This window comes from Abrus precatorius, unplaced genomic scaffold (assembly GCF_003935025.1).
Source record: "Abrus precatorius isolate BTA unplaced genomic scaffold, Abrus_2018 Scaffold8, whole genome shotgun sequence".
In the NCBI taxonomy this organism is placed as follows: Eukaryota; Viridiplantae; Streptophyta; class Magnoliopsida; order Fabales; family Fabaceae; genus Abrus; species Abrus precatorius.
The window spans coordinates 7,852,953-7,876,263 of NW_020874428.1; the positions used below are offsets into that span (position 1 = coordinate 7,852,953).

General features: G+C 35.3%; 3 protein-coding genes and 1 pseudogene across 4 annotated transcripts; 1 reads left to right on the forward strand and 3 right to left on the reverse strand.

The window, feature by feature from the left end:
• Positions 1-852: 852 nt before the first annotated feature.
• LOC113874164 (abscisic acid and environmental stress-inducible protein-like) lies at positions 853-1,440 on the reverse strand. The gene has a single exon (XM_027512385.1). The coding sequence runs from the start codon at positions 1,438-1,440 to the stop codon at positions 853-855; it is 588 nt and encodes a 195-aa protein (XP_027368186.1).
• A 3,809-nt stretch (positions 1,441-5,249) lies between these two features.
• Positions 5,250-10,308, reverse strand: LOC113846139 (protein ACCUMULATION AND REPLICATION OF CHLOROPLASTS 6, chloroplastic). 2 transcript variants are annotated; one of them, XR_003501638.1, is made up of 7 exons: positions 9,751-10,308; positions 9,445-9,669; positions 7,886-8,146; positions 6,813-7,770; positions 6,554-6,690; positions 5,950-6,083; positions 5,280-5,816 (listed from the first exon to the last, which is right to left on the reverse strand). XR_003501638.1 is itself a non-coding variant. In XM_027474081.1 (6 exons), exons 1-6 carry the CDS (start codon positions 10,258-10,260, stop codon positions 5,526-5,528), a joined length of 2,382 nt encoding a protein of 793 aa, XP_027329882.1. In that variant the 5' UTR covers positions 10,261-10,308; the 3' UTR covers positions 5,250-5,525. The 2 variants fall into 2 exon arrangements, 1 of the variants encoding a protein (XP_027329882.1); XM_027474081.1 differs by lacking the exon at positions 5,950-6,083 and having other exon boundaries at positions 5,250-5,816.
• Positions 10,309-12,070: 1,762 nt separating this feature from the next.
• LOC113848465 (probable LRR receptor-like serine/threonine-protein kinase At4g36180) lies at positions 12,071-15,448 on the forward strand. Its single transcript, XM_027477987.1, has one exon. The coding sequence runs from the start codon at positions 12,071-12,073 to the stop codon at positions 15,446-15,448; it is 3,378 nt and encodes a 1,125-aa protein (XP_027333788.1).
• A 2,657-nt stretch (positions 15,449-18,105) lies between these two features.
• Positions 18,106-22,762, reverse strand: LOC113847302 (annotated as a pseudogene).
• Between the last annotated feature and the right edge of the window lie 549 nt (positions 22,763-23,311).

Here is a 23,311-nt window from a genome sequence, read left to right on the forward strand (position 1 = left end):
AATAAAATTTTTTAATTTAACAAATAATTTTAGAATAAAATTATTTTTACAGTTTAATTAATAGTTGATCTTTCTAGTTATCTCTTGCAAATTTAGATCGTCTCCTGCCAAACTCTCTGTAGCCTCTCCAGTAAATTTTCAACCGTTAATTTGTATTTTAAATGATTATATTAATGAAAGAAAGTGAATGAGTATAAAAAAATATACTGTACATGGTGGACCATCCATCTTATAGAATATCTAAATCTATCTTTGACCAACCAAATTTTAATTTACATTATAAAGTCAATCACGACTGATCAATGCCCACGAAGATTGGTCAATTATACTTTTTACAAATTTATCTATATGTTTGGAGATTAATTCATTTCATTAACATTAACTAATTTAATGTTAATTATCTAATCACTCTAAAATCATTGACCAATCTTTCGTAACATTGCTCAATCTTACTGCTAAATACCAATACGAGAATATATTGACCAATCTCTTTAAACTGATAAATGTAATTAATCAACCATTGTGATTTGGGTAACAGAAGGTAGAGTGTAAAGAGAATTGGATAGATAGCATCTCAACAACTATCTTATGTTCATGAACAAAAATGGAAAGAGTAACACATCAAACATACAGAAGAATTAATGGCATAGGGATAAGTAGTACAAACCAGACTTTCAAACCAGTGTCAACATAATTGCCTACCTATGAAATGCAATATATGATACTGAATTTGATTCAAACCGTAATTTTGGATGAGTCAACATTAAATAATTAGAAACAAAAAAAAAATGAATAGCAAAATTAACTTCTTTTTTTTTTTGGTAATAATAGCAAAATTAACTTGAGCATATTTCAGGGTCGGCGACAATGAGCCTTGCACATATGGTGACAATCATAGAAACAAGGTCCTCCACAATGAAGAGGACAGTTCAACCTCATGCCTCGACACCTTGTTCTTGCCATGCATTGTGCAAACTCACCCAAACTATAGTCTTCCTTTGAGGTGTGATAGTGCTTTGCACCCCTCACTACATGCTTCCCTTTACCATGACTTCTTGGTTCCCCTCTACACCCCCATTTCCACCAACCACCCCCTCCTCCGCCCCATCCCCACCCACTACCACCTCCACCACCACCCCCTCCACCACCTCCTCCTCCACCCCACCCCCATCTAAACCCTCCTCTTCCTCCTCCTCCTCCTCCACCACCACCACCTCTATAATACCAAGTACCTTTGCTTGTGTTGTACACAACTTCATTGAAGGAACCATTAATGTGCTTTCCATTTAACTCTTTGTTTTTACCTTGATGGGAGAGAGTTACCAAAGTGGCGTTGACTTGACTATGAGCAGTGCCATTTTTCAATCCGTACGCTTTGATTCCAACAATTTCCACGGCAAGGATTAAGAAGAGAACCCCAAAATTTCTCAAGGGTTTCATCTTTTGACCCACGACAGAGAATAATGAATGCTGAATATGTAGTGGTTGTGACTATTCAATTAATATATATGCTGTGCAACCAACATGGTCGACGCTTTATGCCCCCACTTGATAGGATCAATAAAATATTCCAATAACTTTAACTCTTTGGTAGTAAAAATTGAGATGTCTTAGAATTCACTTTGTCCCCACAGGAAAATATCGTAGCAATGAGTTGTTTAAACACCATGCTGTCCCCCACACAGCAATTCCCCACTGACATTGCATGCGTTCCTCTCTTTGCTTGGAATATGGCTCATGGCACGGCCTGTTACTCTAATTATATTCTGCCACAACTTGCTCCACTCTCCAATGGGAAGCAGAAACAGATCGAATTTCATCGAAAGATGCATTACAATGCTTAACAAATCTTTGATAACAGCTTTGAGAAGTCACTTCTGAAAGTTGCATGCATCAGATAAGATCAAAAGATATATCTATTATGTGCATAACAAAAACTTTACGACAATAATTGTAGCAGTTGAGATTTACTAAAAGTTTTACAATTATTATTGAAAAAAGAGAATACCCGACAAAAAATGTCGTGGCTTGTTTAATTAGGATAATTAAACTTCTGCAATAATGCAAAGGGTCATTCCCGGTTTAATGAAAAGGGTTGTTCAAATAAATTGGCGCCTCTTTTAGTATACAGTATTGGTCTCTTTTTTCAATTTTTGAGAATTGATCGATAAAGTTCCCATGATTAAAGTCATACCTCGAAAATTTATCCAAAAGATTGTTTAATATGATCTTTTAACATTCTTAAATTCAAACTAGAGATTGATCAACCGAAACTTTTAAATTTTGGTTCAATTATTTTGACCAGATAAGTCGTAGGTGTAAGCGAAATATAAATGGGTTATGTGATAACATAATAAGAAGTATTGGAACCAAAGACACAATCGGCTTTACAGTCTAGCCAGTCTATTCCCTTTGATTTTTTCAAAAAAATCACCCTCATATGAAGTCGATCAGTATAGTCTTCAGCTCATAAGGAAATTTCCGCTAAAACAACTGAATATTGATATTGTATGCATTACTGTATATAGTTATCTCTGTCTTTTGCTTATTTTTTATTTTTATTATGCATGCATTTTAAAAAATACACTCAAAAAGCAAAAGAAATTAGTTGTCCCCAAGTTATTAAAGAACCAATTTTGTTCACCAACAGAATAACCAATATCCATGCATCAAGTGCAAACGACAAAAAGTACTCCGATAAGAATGGACCCTCATAAACTTATGTTGCATATTAATATGCGTCCTACCCTTCTTTCTTGCTATTGCTTGGCCTTTAAGCCTACGACTCTGGAGAACGTATATCACAAGACGTAGTGGCGTAGTAGAGACGGATGGGAATGAAGGCCATATATTCACTCTTAACATTATTGCAGAAAACATGCTTCATGCCTCCGACCATTCACGTGATATCCATTATCAAGGTAACCCAACTATAATGAAAATTTTGGTACAACAATATATGATGCATCAAGTGACTAGAAAAATAATAATATTTGTAAGTCCCTAAAATAAGAACCTTTGTATCCCTACAATATTAATTCTGGTGTCAGAATTCAGAAATCAGTCCTAATACATATCCAAGACTTGTTTGCTGATTTTCGAACACAATATTGCAGAGAAATGGTGGTAAAATTAAACTATATATGAACAGTAAGTTTTGTGAACATTTGCCCCTACCTCGCTTTAAATACGAAGGTTAAGTATCTTTAGCCTTAAATTTGTGGTACAAAAAACTCTCGACCACACTATAGGAAAAAAGGCTTTTTACATGGATTTTATATCAGATGTAGATATAGGTGATGTAAAAAGTGTCACTTTCTATCTCGGTTATTTATAATAACCAATATAAAAAATATTCTTAATATTCATCTTAGTCAATAGCGTCAGTGTTTTTCAAGTTCATTTTATTTGTCGTATTGATTGTTTATCGTGTTTGTTGTGTTCATGTGTTTCATTATTGTTTATTTTTGTTTGAATCTGAAACATAAAGAAGATGCAATTACTAAATAGTTTATTAAGGAAGAAGAAACAACAAAAAGTGAAATAACAAAAAAATGAAATAAATTAAAATAATTGATGTAACAGAAAAATCTTTGCATGTTCGTTGTTCACCTAGCTATCAGAACAGAAATTTCAGAAACTTAAGAAAACTCTGTGTTCGACTCTCTAATTTATGCTATTTTGTTAGAGCATATCTGAAAATTTAAAATTTAAATTGATTTTACATCGTTTCTCAGAAACAATCGATGTAGAATATACATTTTATATCAGTTGTAAAAACAACCGATGTAGATAAAAAAATTTGTAAAAATTTTTAAAATGTTACTATATTTTTTTTATATCAGTTATTTTTACAATCGATGTAGAAAGTACTTTTCACATCTATTATTTTGATAACTAATATAGAAAAATTTACAAAAAATTTAAAAATGTCACCACATTTTTTTCTACCTTATTTTATAAAAAATTGATATAAAATTCTATTGTTAAAAGTGTTTTTTGTACTAGTGCGAACACGCAAGTTTCAAGTGCCTAATCTCCAATAGTATCTTATGAACTTTCAATAGGACGTGAAACAATATAATATTAAAAGAGTAAGGATCTGTTCTGCTATTCACTAAGGCGTTTCGATTCTTTCCATTCAATTTAATTATTTTTTAATAGTCTTTAAACCTGCAACGACTGCTTGTAGTGAAAAAAAAAATGAAGTTAAATATTTCAACTGTGAATTATTGTTGTTTCTAAACCAATGTTGCTTTACAAAATCAAGAAAAGAAGGGTTGGCTAATCTAAAAAGTATTTGACATTTTTTTTTGTGATTAACAAGTAAATAAAAAAGATTATAATTTATTAATAGAGACAAAATTTATAAATGCACCTAACGTTGATTTTGTTAAAGCTATACTAAATTTATTGAAAATGAGAATTGACATTAATCTTTTATCATCTCCAGTATGTGGAATGATCATTTGTTTATATGCTCTATGCCTAAATTCCCTTTTTATAGACAAAAAAAAATGAGAGTAAAAATATCATAAGGATAAAATAATAAGAGCATGTTTGTTTTTAAAAACAGTTTTCTATTTTTAAAAATATAATATAATACAAAATTTTATATTATATTTTATTTTTAAAAATAGAAAACTGTTTTTAAAAGGAAAGTAAATATGCGCTAAAATTTGAGTCAAATATAACAAAATCTCTTTTATAATAATAAGAAAGTTAAGAATTTATTTATAAAGGCAATCCCAAGTTTTGAATCACGGTGTAGTATCAAAATTTAAAAATAGTCTTTAATTTCTTATAAGAATCTTATGTTTGTTAGGTAAGTATAGAATAATGCTGTTTCCAGTTAAAAACAGAATATTTTCATAAGAATTTTTTTTAATTCACATAAAATAACTTTTTAATATTTATTCTTTCATGGTAGGTTTCGAGGGTGACCATTTTGGTTTGTAGGTGGCATTGGCAGAGAGGGGGGGATGGTTGCTGGAATAGTAATGAAGGCTCGGTTTGGAGATGATCTGACAGTTAGCGTTCATGTTAAGGGGTTTATGGAGGATGGGTTGAGGATTACTGATTGGCTGAAGCTCTTAGTTTTATATAAAATAGTGAAAAACACTTGCGGATAACCAACATCAGAACTAAAGTGATGAAAAATTTGAGGTGAGATTAATTAATACAACTAGATATTAAAGTGATCAATGGTTATAGTTTCAAGTATAATACTTAAATTGTCACTGATCTAAACATGGACAAAACTCCATTTCCCATTTCATCAATTCCTTTTCATTTTATCTCATTTTCATTGCATTTCATCCTCCCTTCCAAACAATTGCAAGTTAAACAGGGGGTTCTGACATCCTCACTTGATAATCTAATGGCAAATACAGTGAGTATTTACAGCTTGACAATGTACGTGCTTGAAAAGTGCACAACGTTTAGAAGTATATAAAAGGCAGTGGCAGTGGAAAAATTGAAGTGTGATAACCTGATATTTATATATACGAGTTACATAATCTAGTTTATGATTCAAGGACGGCTCCTTCTACAATCTTCCACCCTGGACCTAAAAAAGACATCTCATATCTTGTTGTGTAAGTTCTGCTGTTAGAAGAGTCATGTTGTGGATGACCAACCGCAGTGAGGTGGGTTGACTCTTTGAGAGTAGTTTCCACCACAGCACGGCGCCCATTCTGTGATATAGTCACACTATCGATGTTGAGGTCCTCCAAGCAGTAGTCATAAGACCAGCCACGCTCTGCAATTTCAGCTGCGCGCTCGGTCCATATTTTCAACATCTCCCCGTCCAAAACCTATCAGATTTTAATTTTCAGCAAAACATCATACAGAAACATCAAAATAAATCTTGTTGTATAGTTGATTAGAAATTTCTCTATGAAAAATATGAATGAGAGTTTGAAGAAGGGGGAAGTGTCCTTGACCCACAACAGACACAGAAGATTTTTTTCAATCACATAGTTTGGACTCCTAGAATATAGTGTCCTTAGGAGCTTTCTATTGGACCAGGTCATTTCAGGGCAAGCAGATCATATAATAATTCACCGCATAACTGCTTCAGCCTTCGAGACAATTGCCAATAAATAAAAAAAAGCAACGAAATTAAAAGAAAATATTTACGGATGGGTACTGGTTCAGGAGAAAGAAAAGCCTACAAATAAAACTACTATAAAATACATTCAGAAGCTGCTTCTCCATACCCGATAACAAAATACCATGCCCACATGTGCTAATGATATGATGGTACCAGGAGGAAGAAGAGAGTGAAGAAAGTAAAGGAGAATAGAGGAGGGAATAAGAGAGAACAAGATCTAGAGAGAAGAGCTCACTCACAGCCTCACTCCTTCCTTCTCAATCCATGAACCCACTCATTCCCTCACCTTCCAAAACTCCGAAAGAATAGCCAAAATGGTATCCCGTCATACCAGATAAGGGTTTAATAGAAAAACAATAAACAGCATAAATATGCATTTCATTTTTAAGAAGTTTAATTATAATCTCTAACTTTTTGCAAACCAGTTAAATATCCTACCTCATGCAATCTTCCAAGGCAATGGTCAGGTCCAAAAGCTTGGGATTTTATATTTTGCCACTTACGAACTAGAGCTTCTGCAACCCTTGCATCCATTTTTGGTAGTTGCTCTCCTAATTCATCATCTCCCAAGGAACCTGTGCAGTAATAAGAAATTATTGCATGAAATTTACAACCAAAATTTGGATCTAACGCAAATGCAACATTCAGATTATTGATAAGTAACGTTCCAAATTGCAGATGTCTCTAACAACCATACCCAAGTTGAAAGTGTCTGATGCCATTGCTGGGTTAGTCATCTTGCCAGACATGGGTGAACCATTCCTAGCAGGTAAAAACTTCAAACCAACCAAAGTTACAAGTCCAATTACAACACCAGCACACATGATCTTGACACTTGCACTTTTAATTTCATCAGTAATATATTCAGCACCACCCATCACAACAGTATTTTTTATTCCAGAAACATCAACATTGACTGAAGTATCAAGATCTGAATATAACAGAGGATTCTTGCTTTCAGAAAGGCCAAAATTATCCTTCTCGTCATTTTCTTGATGTTTCACAATTTTATCTTCAGAGTCTACAGGAAATACCTTCTTCAATGCATTTATTACACTAGTCTGGACATGGCTAATGACAGCAGTAGCCTCAGCTCCAATTTTTACTATGGCGGCAGCCGCAGCTAAGGGTGAATGGCCAACAGCCTCCAGCCTCTCAAGATATCTCAGCACAGTAGGGTCATCATAGTAATCTCCAAGCTTGAATTGTGTGTCTTTAGTATCTCTAAACCTGGGAAAAACCACCTCCATCAACCATGTCTCCAACAATTTACATAGTCCAGGAAGATCACTGTCTTCGTCTCCCTTTGCATTTTCCATAACAAATTCTATAATGGATGGGTTTCTATAGGGAGAGTTATCAGTATCTAATCCCAACCATGACCGACATTGATCGAGCTCCCCAACTAGCAGTGCACAAAGGCCCCTTTCTAATGCAAAATCAAACTCTCTCTTCTCCTTGGGAGTATAGACAGAGGGAACGTTGCTCATAGTTGTAACTTTAGTCTGTTGAAGTTGTTGAAATAAGTTATCAGCATCTTGGATAAGATGTGGCTTTTTACCCACAAAGGCTTGTGCAACCAGTGCAAGTGCTACTCCATACGCTTCAAAACTTTCAGCTGGAATATTACTTGGTGTGGCTACAAAAAGTTCAACCTTCACAACAAGATTGAAGGTAAGAAGAAAATGATAAATGTAAATTCCTTACAAAGAAACACCAAGAATAAATAGAAAATTATATAAAGAAAAATACAAAATTTATTTCCAAAACCTGTTCAGCCGCTGACATATGTAAGAATGCCTCATTCATGAAATCTTCATGGGTGAAACCCCCAGCAATTGCTGCTGCTCCCCCTCCTCCAACTGCCCACAATATGTTGCGGACACCAAGAAGACCTTCCTCCCTCCGTGCCCGATGTTCATCATCAAGAGGCAAGGCTAGAAGTTCCAAAACACAACGTGGGGTTATCTCTTCTAGAGTCTCATCTATTTGTGCTTGTAAATCTGGAGCTAGGCTGCTTGCCCCTTCTTCCTACATGATCAGGTAGGTTATTGTACAGCATATTGCAACACAACTACAACATAAAAGAATTCAAGTTATGTCATATAGGCATCAAGTTACTGCACAATAATTACAAAGCAAAAAAAGAAAATTGTAACATTTTTTTGTAAATCCTTTTCATTCAAACTTCACCTTCTAAGATCATTATCATCTATACAAAGACACAATCGCTTGCTTCTTACATGCTTTATCCTACAACAGAACCAAATTGGTTTATAACAGCATCAACATGACCAAAGCCTAAATTGGAGTGCAAAATTGTATTGAAAGAATAAAAGGGAGACCCAACTTACAATGTTCCCACCTAGTTAGGTCTAGGGATAGTAGATGGACATAACCTAACCCCTGTAGGTGGAGAGTTTGGTTCCAAGATTTGAACTTGTGACATAGAAGTGACAAGGCAGCAGCTTTACCATTGTGCCAAAACATGCCCCAAAAGAATTGTAGGGAAAGAATGGACAAATTTTTAAATACACGTGTTCTATAGCTACCTTATGTTCCTCCACTACTCAATTACTCCGTCCACTAGCTTTTAATTGCCATTTTAGAAGAGGGCGTTGCATTCCCATTTATCTATCATTTAAAATGTTAAACATAACATTAATTACTATTTTCTCTATTCTTCATCGAATTCTTAACTATTTTACACACTTATCATAAACAAGTCAAGACTAATGTCTAATGGTAAAGAGAATGTTAATGCAACAAATGAGTAACTAAAAAGAGAAATAAACAAGAAAAAGGTTACCAGCATGAGGAATTCAAAAAATAATTTTAATATAGACAAGGATATTACTTATCAGTGCCATATAAACTGCGTATCAAAGAAGTTAAAAAGATAATTGTAACATCAGAACAACTTCGTTCGCCAAATTGGTGCCAACTATTCCAGACTCGGGATATAGGAACGGTTAAAGCTCTTCCTTCACCCCTCCCCGTGGATGTTTATTACCACAATTTCAGCCTGTGCTGCCAACTAAGCTGCCCTCGCGGATATGAGAACAACTATTTGGTATAAGTATATGACAAATTGGTTATTTGACTAATTAAGCGCAAACGAACATCCACGGTGGTAAGCAGAAGTAAGAACTGCTGATATCCAATAAAATAAAACCACTGCCCATAAGATTCGAGCAATTTTACAACTCGTTCATAATCTTTCTCTTCTAACATAAACGAGGATATCAATTATCATTACCTTAGACAATATTTAAAAAGGAACTAACAGAATATATACCATATACTACAACTCTACAAGTGTGAATCACCTGCAAAAGCTTCAATGCCCTCTCGAGCATTTCACAGGCCGCAATGAAATCAGGTGGCGAGAAAGCCATAGCGTCCCTTGAGAAATCAACATAAGCAAGTGCCATAGCCAAAACAACATCTTGCTTAAACGACTTGGGTAACCTCTCTCTAAGCAAACCCTGTCCAATATCAAGCACAAGCTCGGTCTCTCCAGCTTCCTGCAACGCGCACAAAGCTCCAGGAACCTACGAACCACATCGCTATTTCAATTATCACTGAACAAACCACAAATTAACAAAAATAGAAAAGAAAATGAAATGAATTACCTTGTCGAAAGGAATTTGAGTGAGAATGGTAGCGTCTTGGTCGTCGAGAAGGCCTTGATTGTACTCTCTTCTGGAAGCTGGATCGGCTAGGGTTTCACAAGCGGCTTGGAGGATTTGGCGCCGGCTAATTAACGCGTCGTTGCTGAATGCGTACTGAGGAGGCTTCGAGAATTTGGCTTCATAAGCCCTGCGAATGCCATCGCCGAGGAAATGCGTTTCGGCGCCGAGGACTCGGTACAGGTCCAAGGGGATCGAGACGTAGCGTTCGGGAGGGTCCAGTCGCGGAGGGAGGGAGGGGCTCAGAGTGGCGGTGGAAGAGCCGTCGCCGAGGAATTGGAAATCGGAGATGAGGCGTTCGGCCCATTTGCTGGTGGCGGAAGTGGCGGAGAAAGAGCCGCCACCGCCGCCGGCGAAGGAGGAGGAGGAATGGAACTTGTTAGGTTTTGTAGGACAGTGTATGAGCCGCGGAGTGCATAGACCCACGCCAATGCGAGGCAGCACCGTTTCCATAGTGCTTAAACCCCTCCTCTCTCCTATCGTATCCTCGCAATGAAAAAGGGTTTTCGACTATTTTATATTTTTTCACTTCTACGTTTAATGTTTTGATTTTATGTAAATATCATTATAATGTGAATAAAATGTAACTCAATCACTCATTTTCGTTCTCCTCAATATGCTATTAACTAGTGTAGGCATTGAGGGAGCAGTGTAGTTTTTACATTTTATTTTTTTGTCTAAATTTCATTTTTTGTTGAAACATTGATACAATAGTTACACCCCTTACTGGGCTCGTACCTTTTTACGTGGGTCCACTTAACGGGCTGCAATTGTTTTTTGTAATGGACACTTTATAGTCCATAGATGTGTCTGTCCAAAAAAAAAAGTTGAAACGCATTTCCTCGATATGTACAGTTAAATCTTAACTAGTTCGGTGAGGGTTGGTTTGGGTGATTATTCATTTTTTTTATGATCCAAGTTTTAATATTGCTGTGGAGTTGGTGTCGCTAGATAGCTGTTTGATAAAATTGAATCATTTGAGTAATGATATTCGTTGCTTTATTGAAGGGCATGATGGTGTCTATACAATTTGTCCCAGCGCTGACACGTGTTCCATTCATCCTTGGCTTCAGCCCGCTGTATAATTGAGTGTGAATCATTATTTCATTTTGTATGTGTAGAATTGGACAGTTATCAAGTAAACACCTTTCCATTCGTTTATATTATTTTCTTTGTAGTGTATCACTTGTGTTTGCACCTGTACCATTAAATTTGTTTAATAAATAATGCCATATATGTGATGTGATATAACTGTATATTATTTTGGGACTGAGGGGACACAGTAAAGCATAAAAAGGAGGGCCTAATGCCCCATGAAACGAAGATTTGGGCCTTGAAAGGATAGGGAGTGAATGAATAGGCTCCTCTATTCAACACTCCAACTCCATTGTTTATGATGGAGCCACTCTTTTGTCTGTGGCGAGGAAACAACAAACGCTATTCGTTTAAGCCCCCAAATGCAAAACTAATTGAATTGACCCATGGGACGCCATTTGATATGATTGCGTGGATTGGGTTTGGGGCTTTATAAATTCTTTTGTTACGTCGTTCTGATCTATTGTTACATTGCCCTTACTTCATGGATTCATGTACTAATCAGTCAATTTTAATTTTATTATTAAACTAAAAGCGGATCATATCTCGTGAAACCAATCGATGATGGAACATTCAATTCAATACATATAAAGCTTTCTCATTTCTTAATATTCGCTAAAGGGGTGGCACTTTTTCTTTTTCTTTTTCCTTTGGTTCCTAAAGTTTACCAAAAGAATAGTACAATAAGAATAATATTTCTTTCGGCTAAGCCAGGGTAATAATGCGAGTCTCTAACGGATGCTTCGTGGGCAACTCAATTCCAAATACTTTAATAGATAATTTCTTTCAAAAGGACAGTGAACTCGTCGTGGATCGTGACCCTAACATGATCCAGTAAATGCAATCAGAATATGGTATTAACTTTATCCAATAAATAAATACCAAAAACCCCAATTGTGGGGTAACAATATCAAAAGCAAAACGAGTCTCCCTTATGCTCTTTTTGCATAAGAAAGTGAAGAAAAAGCTTCAAACCTTTTCGGGAATAGAGCAACAAAACCAAAGTGAGAGAGAAAGAGAGAGAAGGAGAGCATCAAGTCATCAGCAACATACACGCTATTCTCCAAGCAACCCCAAACGCTCCTGCAAATACAAACAAACAAAACCCAACACCAGAACAGAACCCACGTTAAGCTTAAACACTCTCAACAAAACCGAACCATAACCAATGGCAACAACAACGGCTATTTTTCTGTGGTTCCTCGGCGTGACAACCTTAACATGCGGCGCCACCATGTCGGAGATGGAAGCCTTAACAGCGTTCAAAACAAAACTCGACGACCCACTTGGCGCATTGGAAGGGTGGGACCCATCCACGCCATCGGCTCCATGTGACTGGCGTGGCATTCTCTGTTACCAAAACCGAGTTTTCGAACTCCGTTTGCCTCGTCTGCAACTCAGTGGTCCACTTAGTGACTCGCTCTCGAATTTGTCTCAACTCCGCAAACTAAGCCTCCATTCGAACAACTTCAACAACTCTATCCCTCACTCGCTTTCACATTGTTCCCTTTTACGTGCAATTTACCTTCACAACAACTCTCTCAGTGGAAAACTTCCCTCATCACTTCTCAACCTCACAAACCTTCAAGTTCTCAACGTTGCTTATAACTCTCTCTCCGGTTCTGTCACCGACAACATATCAAATTCTCTACGGTTCCTAGATTTGTCTTCAAACGCTTTCTCTGGTTACATGCCGGGTAATTTTTCTTCCAGCTCTCAGCTAAAGCTGATTAACTTGTCTTATAATCGTTTCAATGGTGGAATACCCGTCACCGTTGGAGCGTTGGAAAAGCTTGAGTATCTGTGGTTAGACTCTAACATGCTTCAGGGGACTCTGCCTTCGGCTCTTGCGAATTGCACCTCGCTGATTCATCTAAGTGCTGTGGATAATGCTCTTACTGGGTTGATACCTTCTTCTACGGGAAACATGGGGCAGCTTCAAGTTTTGTCTTTGATGCAGAATCGGTTCTCGGGATTGGTACCCTTTTCATTGCTTTGCAATGTGCACTTGAGGATTGTTCAACTTGGCTTCAATGCGCTCACGGGCATTCCTGAGCTAAAGAATCAAAATTGCGTTAGTTTCTTGGAGGTTTTGGACCTTAAAGAGAATCACATTCGCACTGCAATGACTGCATTGTGGTTTAATGCTACCACGTTAAGGGTTCTAGATCTTTCTGGAAACTCTTTGTATGGTGTGTTGCCGGTTGATATTGGGAATCTCTTGGGGTTAGAGGAGCTTAGGCTGGCTAGGAATTCATTATCTGGAAGAGTTCCTTCCGAGATTGTTGAATGTAGGTTGTTGAAGGTTCTTGATCTTGAGGGGAATAGGTTTTCTGGTTTGGTTCCTTCTTTTCTTGGTGAAATAAGGAGTCTCAAGATGTTATCTCTTGGGGGGAACATGTTTACTGGTTCCGTTCCCAAGAGTTATGGAACTCTTTCTGAGTTAGAGACGTTGGATTTAAGCAATAATATGCTGACAGGGATGATACCCCAAGAGATCATGAAATTAGGCAACATGAGTGTTTTGAATCTTAGCAATAACAGGTTTTCAGACCAAGTTTTAGCTGATATTGGGAATATGAATATGATGATAGCTTTGGAGGTTCTTAATTTGAGCCAGTGTGGGTTTTCAGGAAGAGTTCCTGCTACTTTTGGTAATTTGATGAAACTAAAAGTGTTGGATTTTAGCAAGCAGAGGCTTTCAGGTGAGTTGCCAATTGAGCTTTTTGGATTGCCAAGCCTGGAGGTTCTTTCACTTCAAGAGAACCGTTTATCTGGTGCTCTTCCTGAGGGTTTAAGCAGTTTGGTTAGTTTAAGGTATCTCAATCTCTCATCCAATGCCTTTGTTGGCAACATTCCCACAACCTATGGATTTCTTCAGTCGTTAGTTGTTTTCTCAGTGTCAAACAATAGTGTTTCTGGTGAGATACCCACTGAGATTGGTAATTGTTCTCAACTTGAAGTGCTAGAGTTGCATTCAAATCGTTTGCATGCTACCATTCCAAGTGAAATCTCCCACCTTTCTCGTTTAAAGGAGCTTAATTTGGGAGATAATAGATTAACAAGAAACATCCCAAATGAAATTTCACTTTGTTCTGCTTTGACTTCACTCTCGTTGGATGCCAATCACTTGAATGGTCACATACCAGAATCCTTGTCAAAGCTCTCAAACCTGGTGGCATTGGATCTTTCTTCAAACCAACTCAACGGAGAAATTCCAGTTAATCTTTCACGCATTTCAAGTTTGAAGTATTTGAATCTATCCAATAATAATCTCGAGGGTGAGATTCCACAACTTCTTGGTTCTCGATTCAATGACCCTTCTGTGTTTGCCATGAACCAAGGGTTATGTGGAAAACCTTTACATAGAGAATGTGCAAATGTGAGAAGGAGAAGGAGAAAACGGTTGATAATATTCATAGGCGTGGCATTAGGCGGAACATTCTTTTTGTTGCTGTGTTGCTGTGGCTACATTTTCAGCTTATTAAGGTGGCGCACGAAGCTTAGAGAAGGGGTAACAACACAGAAAAAAAGAAGCCCCACTAGTGCAAGTTCAGGAGGAGATAAAGGAAGAGGGAGTAGTGAAAATGGAGGACCAAAACTAGTAATGTTCAACGGCAAAATCACTTATGCAGAGACATTAGAAGCAACGAGAAACTTTGATGAAGAAAACGTGTTAAGTAGGGGAAAACACGGTCTTGTGTTCAAAGCCTCATACCAAGATGGCATGGTTCTCTCCATTCGTCGTTTACACGATGGATTCATCAATGAGGCCACGTTCCGCAAAGAAGCAGAATCATTAGGCAAAGTGAAGCACCGAAATTTAACAGTTCTACGCGGTTACTATGCAGGATCACATGATGTGAGGCTCCTTGTTTACGACTACATGCCCAATGGGAACCTTGGAACACTGCTTCAAGAGGCTTCACAACAAGATGGGCACGTGCTGAATTGGCCAATGCGTCATCTCATAGCACTAGGAATTGCTCGTGGCTTGGCTTTCTTGCACTCGGTGCCAATAGTTCATGGTGACGTGAAGCCTCAAAATGTTCTCTTTGATGCAGATTTTGAAGCCCATTTATCTGAATTTGGGTTAGAAAAGTTAACCATAGCAACCCCATTTGAAGCATCATCATCATCGACACCAATTGGTTCATTAGGGTATGTGTCACCGGAAGCAGCATTGACCGGTCAAGCTACGAAGGAAGGTGACGTGTACAGTTATGGTATTGTGTTGTTGGAGATACTAACAGGGAAAAAAGCGGTGATGTTCACGCAAGATGAAGATATAGTGAAGTGGGTGAAGAAGCAATTGCAAAGAGGGGAAATTTCGGAGTTGTTGGAACCTGGGTTGTTCGATTTGGATCCTGAGTCTTCCGAATGGGAAGAGTTTTTGTTGGGTATCAAAGTGGGTCTTCTTTGTACGACACCTGATCCTCTTCATCGACCATCCATGAACGATGTCGTTTTCATGCTCCAAGGTTGTCGTGTCGGACCCGAGATCCCTTCTTCTGCTGATCTCACAACACTACCTTCCCCTGTTTGATTACAAACAAAAAAACTAATCATTGTTTCTTTGTAATTTACGTGGAATTTGATTTGTTGTTAATTTCTATTGTGTTAAATTATTATTATTATTTTGGTTTTATCAAAAAGCGGTTGTTAGTTTCGTTGTTTTACTGTTGTTGATGGTGACGAAGCGATGGGGCTTTGACTTTGACTACAGTTCTGAAGTTGCGTTCACGAGAAAACCTAAAACTAAAAGGTTGTTTTCCCGCCAAAAGAATAAAATCTATTACCAGATTATGTTGCCACGTGTCGAGCTTGGAGGGTCGTGGAAAGTGACCGTTATTAAGGAGCTCGTTGTGGAAACAGTTTGACGAATATGTCGTTTCGAAACTTATCGTGCTTTCATGCAGCACAAGCACAACTGTTTGATAAACTTTTTTTTATCTATATTTACTAAAATATTATTTAATAAGCTGTGTTTTTTATATTTTAGAATAAATGTTACTTCTATACTTTTATTTTTATAATCCGAACTATGAAGTGCATAAAGTATGATAATTTGAAATGAATATTTCATAAATTTCGTACAGGGGTTTCCCTGTTCGTGTGGGAATTCTCTTTCTATAGGCAGACTCATCGGAAAATGGGAAGGGGTGAGAGAATCCATGAATCTGTCGTTTTTCAATTCAATTATGCTACGTACACGTCATGATAATATATTTACACTGTTGGTGTTAATTTGATGAGAGATCATTCATGCGCCCCGAATTTGAATTTGTGTAAAGAAATAAAAGAGTAGTTTTAGGATGGCATATGATCATACGATTAACTGTAATCAAATAACAAAAAATATGCATGTATAAAATAATTTGATAAACATGTATATTATAAAATCAAGCAGTCGTTTTTAACAGACTAACTGTAAAACAATATGTTTGGTTCTTACATAAACCATTCCGTTTTAAGCATGCATCTTTTTTAATATGAGAAACAGTGAAAATTTCGAGGCTGAGTTTTCCAAATGCACACGGTTTAAACAGTGGGTGTGTATTGGAAGTGGTGATTTATGTAATGTGGAATAGTTTTGTGAAGCAGTTATCTCTTTGCACGAAGGATGTGTGTGATATTATAAATGGGTCCTATCAGTAAATGTCGATATTCCATCTGAGGGGGGGAATTATAAAAGGTCCTATTCAGTGGCAGTAAGAAGGTGATGTTTGTGTGAATAAATTGAATAGGGTGTAAATATTGCATAGCCAAAATAATTAAAAGCTGCATTAATGTCAAGTGCTTGTAAATTTGTCCCAAGAGATAATAAAAGTTAAATTTGTTCTGAGAGATAATAAAAGTATAATTGAATTTGGTCCCCACAATTCGCAGATGCGTCCCCGTCAAATTTAAGTTCAGTGGCAGTTCCATGTGCTTTCTGTGCGTTGGGAAGTGCAGGAAAGAAATCGATAATTATATTATTCTGAATATGTAAAAAGTAAAAACTAATAACACTATTTTTAACATAATAACTGCCTATATTATCTTTTAATAATAAAAAGTGCTTCTTGAGAGGAATTAATTAGTGTAAGAATATCTTTTGAAAGGAATTAATTATCATAGTTTTCATTTAACACTCCGTAAGCTAAAACTGAAATTATTGCGTGCTTAGAAAGCATGTAAATGTAAAGTTAATACAGAAATTATAAATAATAGCATTCAAATAAATGTATACTCAAACTGTATCTTTACATAAAACTAAATATACTGTTAACGAAGTTCGAAGAGTGTCCTTTTGTTGTTTGGATGAAACGATTTTTTTTTATTGCTTTGTAGTTTCGTTTGTTTATTAGGTTACATTTTCTTTGATTTTAATTTTAAAAAAATTAAATTTAAAAAAAAAACTTATCAAACATAGGTTGATATTTCGATATAATAAAAAGGAATACATACTCTAAGAGTATAAAAAAAATTCGGTTTCATTACATTTTGGAGGGCATTCAATCAAGACTGTATTCCTCAAACATTTTTCCCTCTCATTTGCAACACTTCGAAATGGAAAGATATTGAAGAACCTCTCTAAAAGAGCAAAGAAAATTGTGAAAAGAGGAAAAATTAGAACAAATCATAAATATATTTTTATTTTCATTCTATTTCATTACATTATAATCATTTAAATATTATTTAACTAAATTATATATATATATATATATATTTATAAATCATGTGTATTCTCTACTAAAAATAATCATATTTTAGTCAGGTAATACTGCTATGATGACTCTTTTTTTTCTCCTTGTATGTTTATCCAAATAATAAACAAACAATAGCGAAAAAAAAATAGATTTTTCTCTTTCATTTCATCTTCTCTTTATTTTTTTCTTTATTTTTTATTTGTTGTTTTCTTTCTTCATACAAAGCACAAAAAAAAAAAAAAAAAAACCAATGCAAGGTTGCAACCATAATTGAAAAATAATCGACCAAAGCTATAGCATAATACATGCATATATAAATTATATTATGTTGCTGAAATAAATTTCATTAATTTTCTTAACATTACAAGTGCACATTTTATCCAAAATGTATCCTTGAAATATACATGCACACATAAACACAGAGTTTGTGTTTATAACGTAGTTGATTTGAAATTTCCATTCGTAACAAAAAAAATATCTAATAACAAGTTTTAATTACACGTTTTAGTAAACAAATTTATATTACAGATCGTTTATTCTTTGAATTGCACTTGCAATTGTAAATTTCATTTAAGCGTGACTAGGACCTGGCTTGATTTAATAATGGAATTTAATTGATAAAAAGAATACAAAATTACACTCTATGCAGAGGTTAGCCCTTCAGGAAGGGATTCACTGTCGGGATCAGGTCTAAAAAAACCTTCGACAAGCATAAAACACAGCTGAATGGAAACCAGTTGGGTTGTCAATGAACACAAAATGCCCGGCCTACAACATGTAATGAAGTTTTGTTAATACAAATAAAATATCGCAGTGGCTTCACTGTGTAGGGAAATGAAATGGAGAAAGTATTACCTGGGGAACCCTAATGATTTCACATGGAACCTTCATATGCTTGCGAGCTTCTTGGGCCCCTTCATAATTCATCCAGTCCTGAAAACCATAAATGAAAGTGGTGGGGACCTTCCACTCTGAGGCACTGTGAAACCAGAGAGAAAAATGGAGGTTAAAAATTCACTGTCAAGACAAAAGTACATGTGTAGTAAATCAAGTACAAGAGGAGTGAATAATTTGAACCAATACAGAAATAAAGTCTTTCACATGACCTAGGCTTTCCATAGTCATAGTCCGTGGTCAAACCTTCACAAGTTTAGAATTTTGGATATTGTTTACCAAAAAATTAAGAGTTTTGGATATTTACAAAGAATTTTCAAATCATAGAACGCTTCAATTTGCCTTATTGTCTCGTTCTCAATTTTTTCTCGGAGTAACCTTCCGTTTTTCTATTCAGTTAAATGCTAGTTGGACATTTGCCAAAATTGTTTTTGGTTCCGAAGAAACAGGCTTCAATACAGCAACCAAAAATGAACTATGCACTTATAAAACAAGTTGTCCTTCATCATATATAAAAACTTGAATCAACCCACCAATGCTACGACTTCAACTACACATTGATGAACTATAAGTCCAAAAGGTAGTCCATCTAATGAGAATGAAAGAAGGCACATTAAAAACAAAGGCTTAAAAGCATTGAAATAACTTCAAGGACTACTAACAAAAACAAAGACAAAAAAAAAAAAACTTAAAAAAAATAGTTGTTGTCCTATTTAAAAGAGAGTCCAATCCTATTTAAAAGAGAGTCCAATTTAGAGTTAAAAGATCTCAAAATGGTCAATTACATATTCTGAGAGAACTTGTATTCCAATATATTCCATTAAGATTTAATTACTATATTTAGTTTATTTATTTTAATACTACTCATTACTTATTTTAAATTTTTATTTAGAATAAAATATCTTGTTATTTTATTTAGTTTATTTAAATTTGAATTTGTTGTCACAAGAAGCCCGTTAGGGTTATGTTTGTATTCATTTACGAGGGTTAGACATATATATGTTCTTGTATACACACTTTTAATTAGTTTTGAACATAATTTGAAATTGAATACTCTTGTAAAAGCATGTGACTCTATGTTCTTAAGTGAGCCAATTTTTCTTAATCTTATCAAGAGGTCAAGATTTTTGTGACAATTGTTCTTTAGCTTATTAATTTTACGAAAGTAACGTCATTTTCATCTCTTTTTTATTTCTACTTTTACTAATTTTCTTTTTTTTCAATTTCTATTTGTGCCTTAATGATTTCATTTTTGTTTTATGAAATTCAATTTAAAATCGTTTAATTCGACAACACGGATTATGATTGTTATCACCATTACATACATACCATCATTTATGTTACAATCTTCACTCATTTTTCTAGTTATCTCTTTCATTCTTTGTTCCCTCTTATCAGACAGGATAAAACACATATCGTCTTTATTTTAATTTCTTCATGACAGTTTCATATCAAGTTAGCATGAGAGAACAACACTCATTTTTGGACCAAGCTGGCCTCAGGATTGGATACTAAACAAGTACTTTTTAACCAAAACTGTGTGTCTGAAGAAGCGTATACTGATTTTGCATCATAAATAGAATAATAAAAGGAAAGATATATGAAGATCATTGTATACTAGAAGTAATTATCATTTGGCATCAGAATACATCGTTTTACTAATAACAACCATTCAGTTAAAGACAAACTTTGTCTTGAAGTAGAAGTGCAGAAATGAATTGTTAATGCATTTATCAACACATCGGGAGAATGATCACCAAACCTGTGAAGAAGAGGTGACCTCGGGAGTGCTCCAAATGAAAATAAATATTTTAAGCACAGCTCACCACTAGCTTTGGCTGCTAAAGTATGGTAAACATAATCTGCAATAGCAAAAAAGCAACCCATAGATATATACCCTTACGCTACTAAAAAAAATTCACTTTACATCTAAACCATGTATTAAAAGGTTATCTGATGTCATCATACCTGTCAGTAATCTCGATTCAGATTCTGTCAGCATTTCCCCAGTTGTATGAGTAACAAACCTGGCACTTGTATATTTACGGACCATATCAGGACCCCAAGGACCTAAACCTCTGCCATAAAAAATATGTAGAAAAATATCAAACAGAGGCAATACTATATAAACAAATGTTTAATGTATTGAAAAAATCACTAATAAAAAAGAATGATTGGTACAGCCAAAAAATAATAATAATAAAAAATGCACTTATACTTCCTTCAATTAATCAGGAATCAGGAATCAGAACCCCAAACCCCCTCTTCACAACAAACTGCCACCCAACATATTTGATAGGAATATTACCGATGCATGGTTTGCATCCCCAGTAAAAGACTCCATATGCCAGTAACTAGACTGAACAAAAAGTTCCATAAAAAATGATTTCATCTTCGACTTAGGAATAATATTTAACACCACCCGTCATTCAATAAAGGGACAATATGAATTTAACTCAATTTGCTTGTCTATTTAACTCAATAACAACGCCATTAGAAGAGATATTAAAGGCAATGAATCAGAAATACTAACGTGAAAGTGTAAATAAATATATTGTGCATATTATCATTAAATATGAACTTTCATTTCCATGACAACTAATTTGAAAAGATTTTTAAGATTAGGGTGTTCGTGCATCCAGGGGCCACCACAACATTATAATCCATAATCATAAACAGTAATCAAAACAAATTTTTGAAACCCAATCATTTGTAGATCATTTCTCACGTAGTACACCAAGGCAGGCAAAAGAACTGAAATAACAATGGAATAGTTTTTATTTTCTGATTTCTCCATACCTTTCATTTTCGTTGCTTTGCTTCTATACATAATCATAGTTTAACCGAAAAAACACAAAGATCTCAAGGCAACCTACACTCTCATTTAAGAAAAATGATAAATTATACATAGAAGAGGATGGAAAAAAATATGGATACCACAATTCTACCTGACGATTTTCTGAGGTGTAAAATTAGATTCCCATATCTGGTTCAAGATTGATCCTTTCCATGTTGATAAGAACTTTGTAATTCTTTCTGATTCTGACGAAAATCCAGCAGGCCCCACCAGAATCAAGTGCTTTACATGCTCAGGGTGCTATATACAAGTTTTAAGATATACATCAGAATAATAATTAATTTGAAAAGAATGCCCAAGTCATTTCAATTTTCAAACCAATGCAGAAAGAAATTCACCTTAAGTGCGTATTTGGAAGCAACATAACCACCAAAAGAATGCCCAAGTAATATAAAATTGCTCAAGTTTTTGGCCTTTCTCCACTCCTCAAAAGAATCAATGAACCATGCCTCAGTTTCTGTAGCACCAAGAAGAAATTTAGCATTTTGCCACAGTAACTTTCAAGTTAAGCAACAACATTAAACATTCCCAAATCCAAATTAACTCGGGCATTGACCTTCGGTGCTTGTGCATGTAAAGTCAGGCCTGCTAGATCCTCCCCAACTGCAACAAAAAAGGTGTAAAATGAATGAGTAGGCAGAAAACACTTGAAATTGGACGAAGAGAAGTAAAGCTTGCTCACCCAAGTTGATCAATAGCAACGACTCTGAAACGAGAGGAAAGGGCATCAAAATTGCGGAAAAAGAAACCCTGAGACGCTGCGTAGCCGTGAACCATTACAAGCGTAGGAGAATCATCCTTACTATCAAATGTAACAGTGTTAATAAACCGTGGCTCATTGCTCGATGAACAGAACCATCTAACCCTTGACTCGGGTGGACCACAACCTATATTAACCTGTTCTTGAACATACGGAGTCCTACAAAAAAAAGTCACAAATTCACAATTCTACATATGCAATATCAATTTGTAATTTCAGATATTGGAAGGGGAATTTTTAATTTAGGGTTAGTGAAATGGGTACTTGACAAGAGAAAGAAGGCGCTTCTCAGCATTGATAATGTGGTCGGTGGAAGTGGGGATCCAACGTAAGAGAGAAGGCCAGAAACGAGGCGTAGCAGAAGAGGATTCCAGGTTGCTTTTTCCGATGTCTTCTGCCATTCTCGTTAACCAACGAGACCGAATTGTGTTCATGAAATAACTAACTTATTAATTGTCTCTGTTTTCGAATTTCGAACAGCGCTATTGTGTTGATGAGTTAGTAATGAATACGATCAGAACAATGAAACAGAAAGCAGAGTAGTGAAATGGAATGGGGTTTTGACTAATAAGACGTAGCAGAAAACAAAAGAGGACCCGCGAAGTTGGAAATAATTGAAAGACCGTTTTCATCACACGGAAGAGGAAGAAGAATAAGAATGTGCCACAAACATCTGCTTACGTGGGCAATGACGCACACTCTTCAAAATTTAGTTGCTATCCTTTTATAAACGAACAAATCCTCCAAGTAAATTACTCTTAATCATTCATTACTAAATTATTATTTTTTTAAACTGGCCCGTCTACTGATGTTATTTCACTCGATAACTAATCGAGTTTGAAATATAATCGTGGATGCCCCAAAAAAATTAGTGTTTGTATATTTAAGTTTTAATGAACTTGATTTTATAAAGTTAATTTTTTCTAAAGAGAATTTAAATTAATATAATTTAATTTGAAATTTTTTTCTTAAAAGTATGCTCATGATAATAGAAATTTTTACAGAAAAACTATTAAAAATTACAGAAATAGACTCTAAAGCAATTTATTTATTCAAATAGACTCAAACATTGTAGCAAAATCTTGTCACTCAAAATTTAGTTTTTAGAGACTTGATTTTTTTTTCGTTTTTAAATTTTGTTTTATATTTTTATATAATAAAATAAATATTATTATTAAAATTATATTTATATATTTATATTTTGTT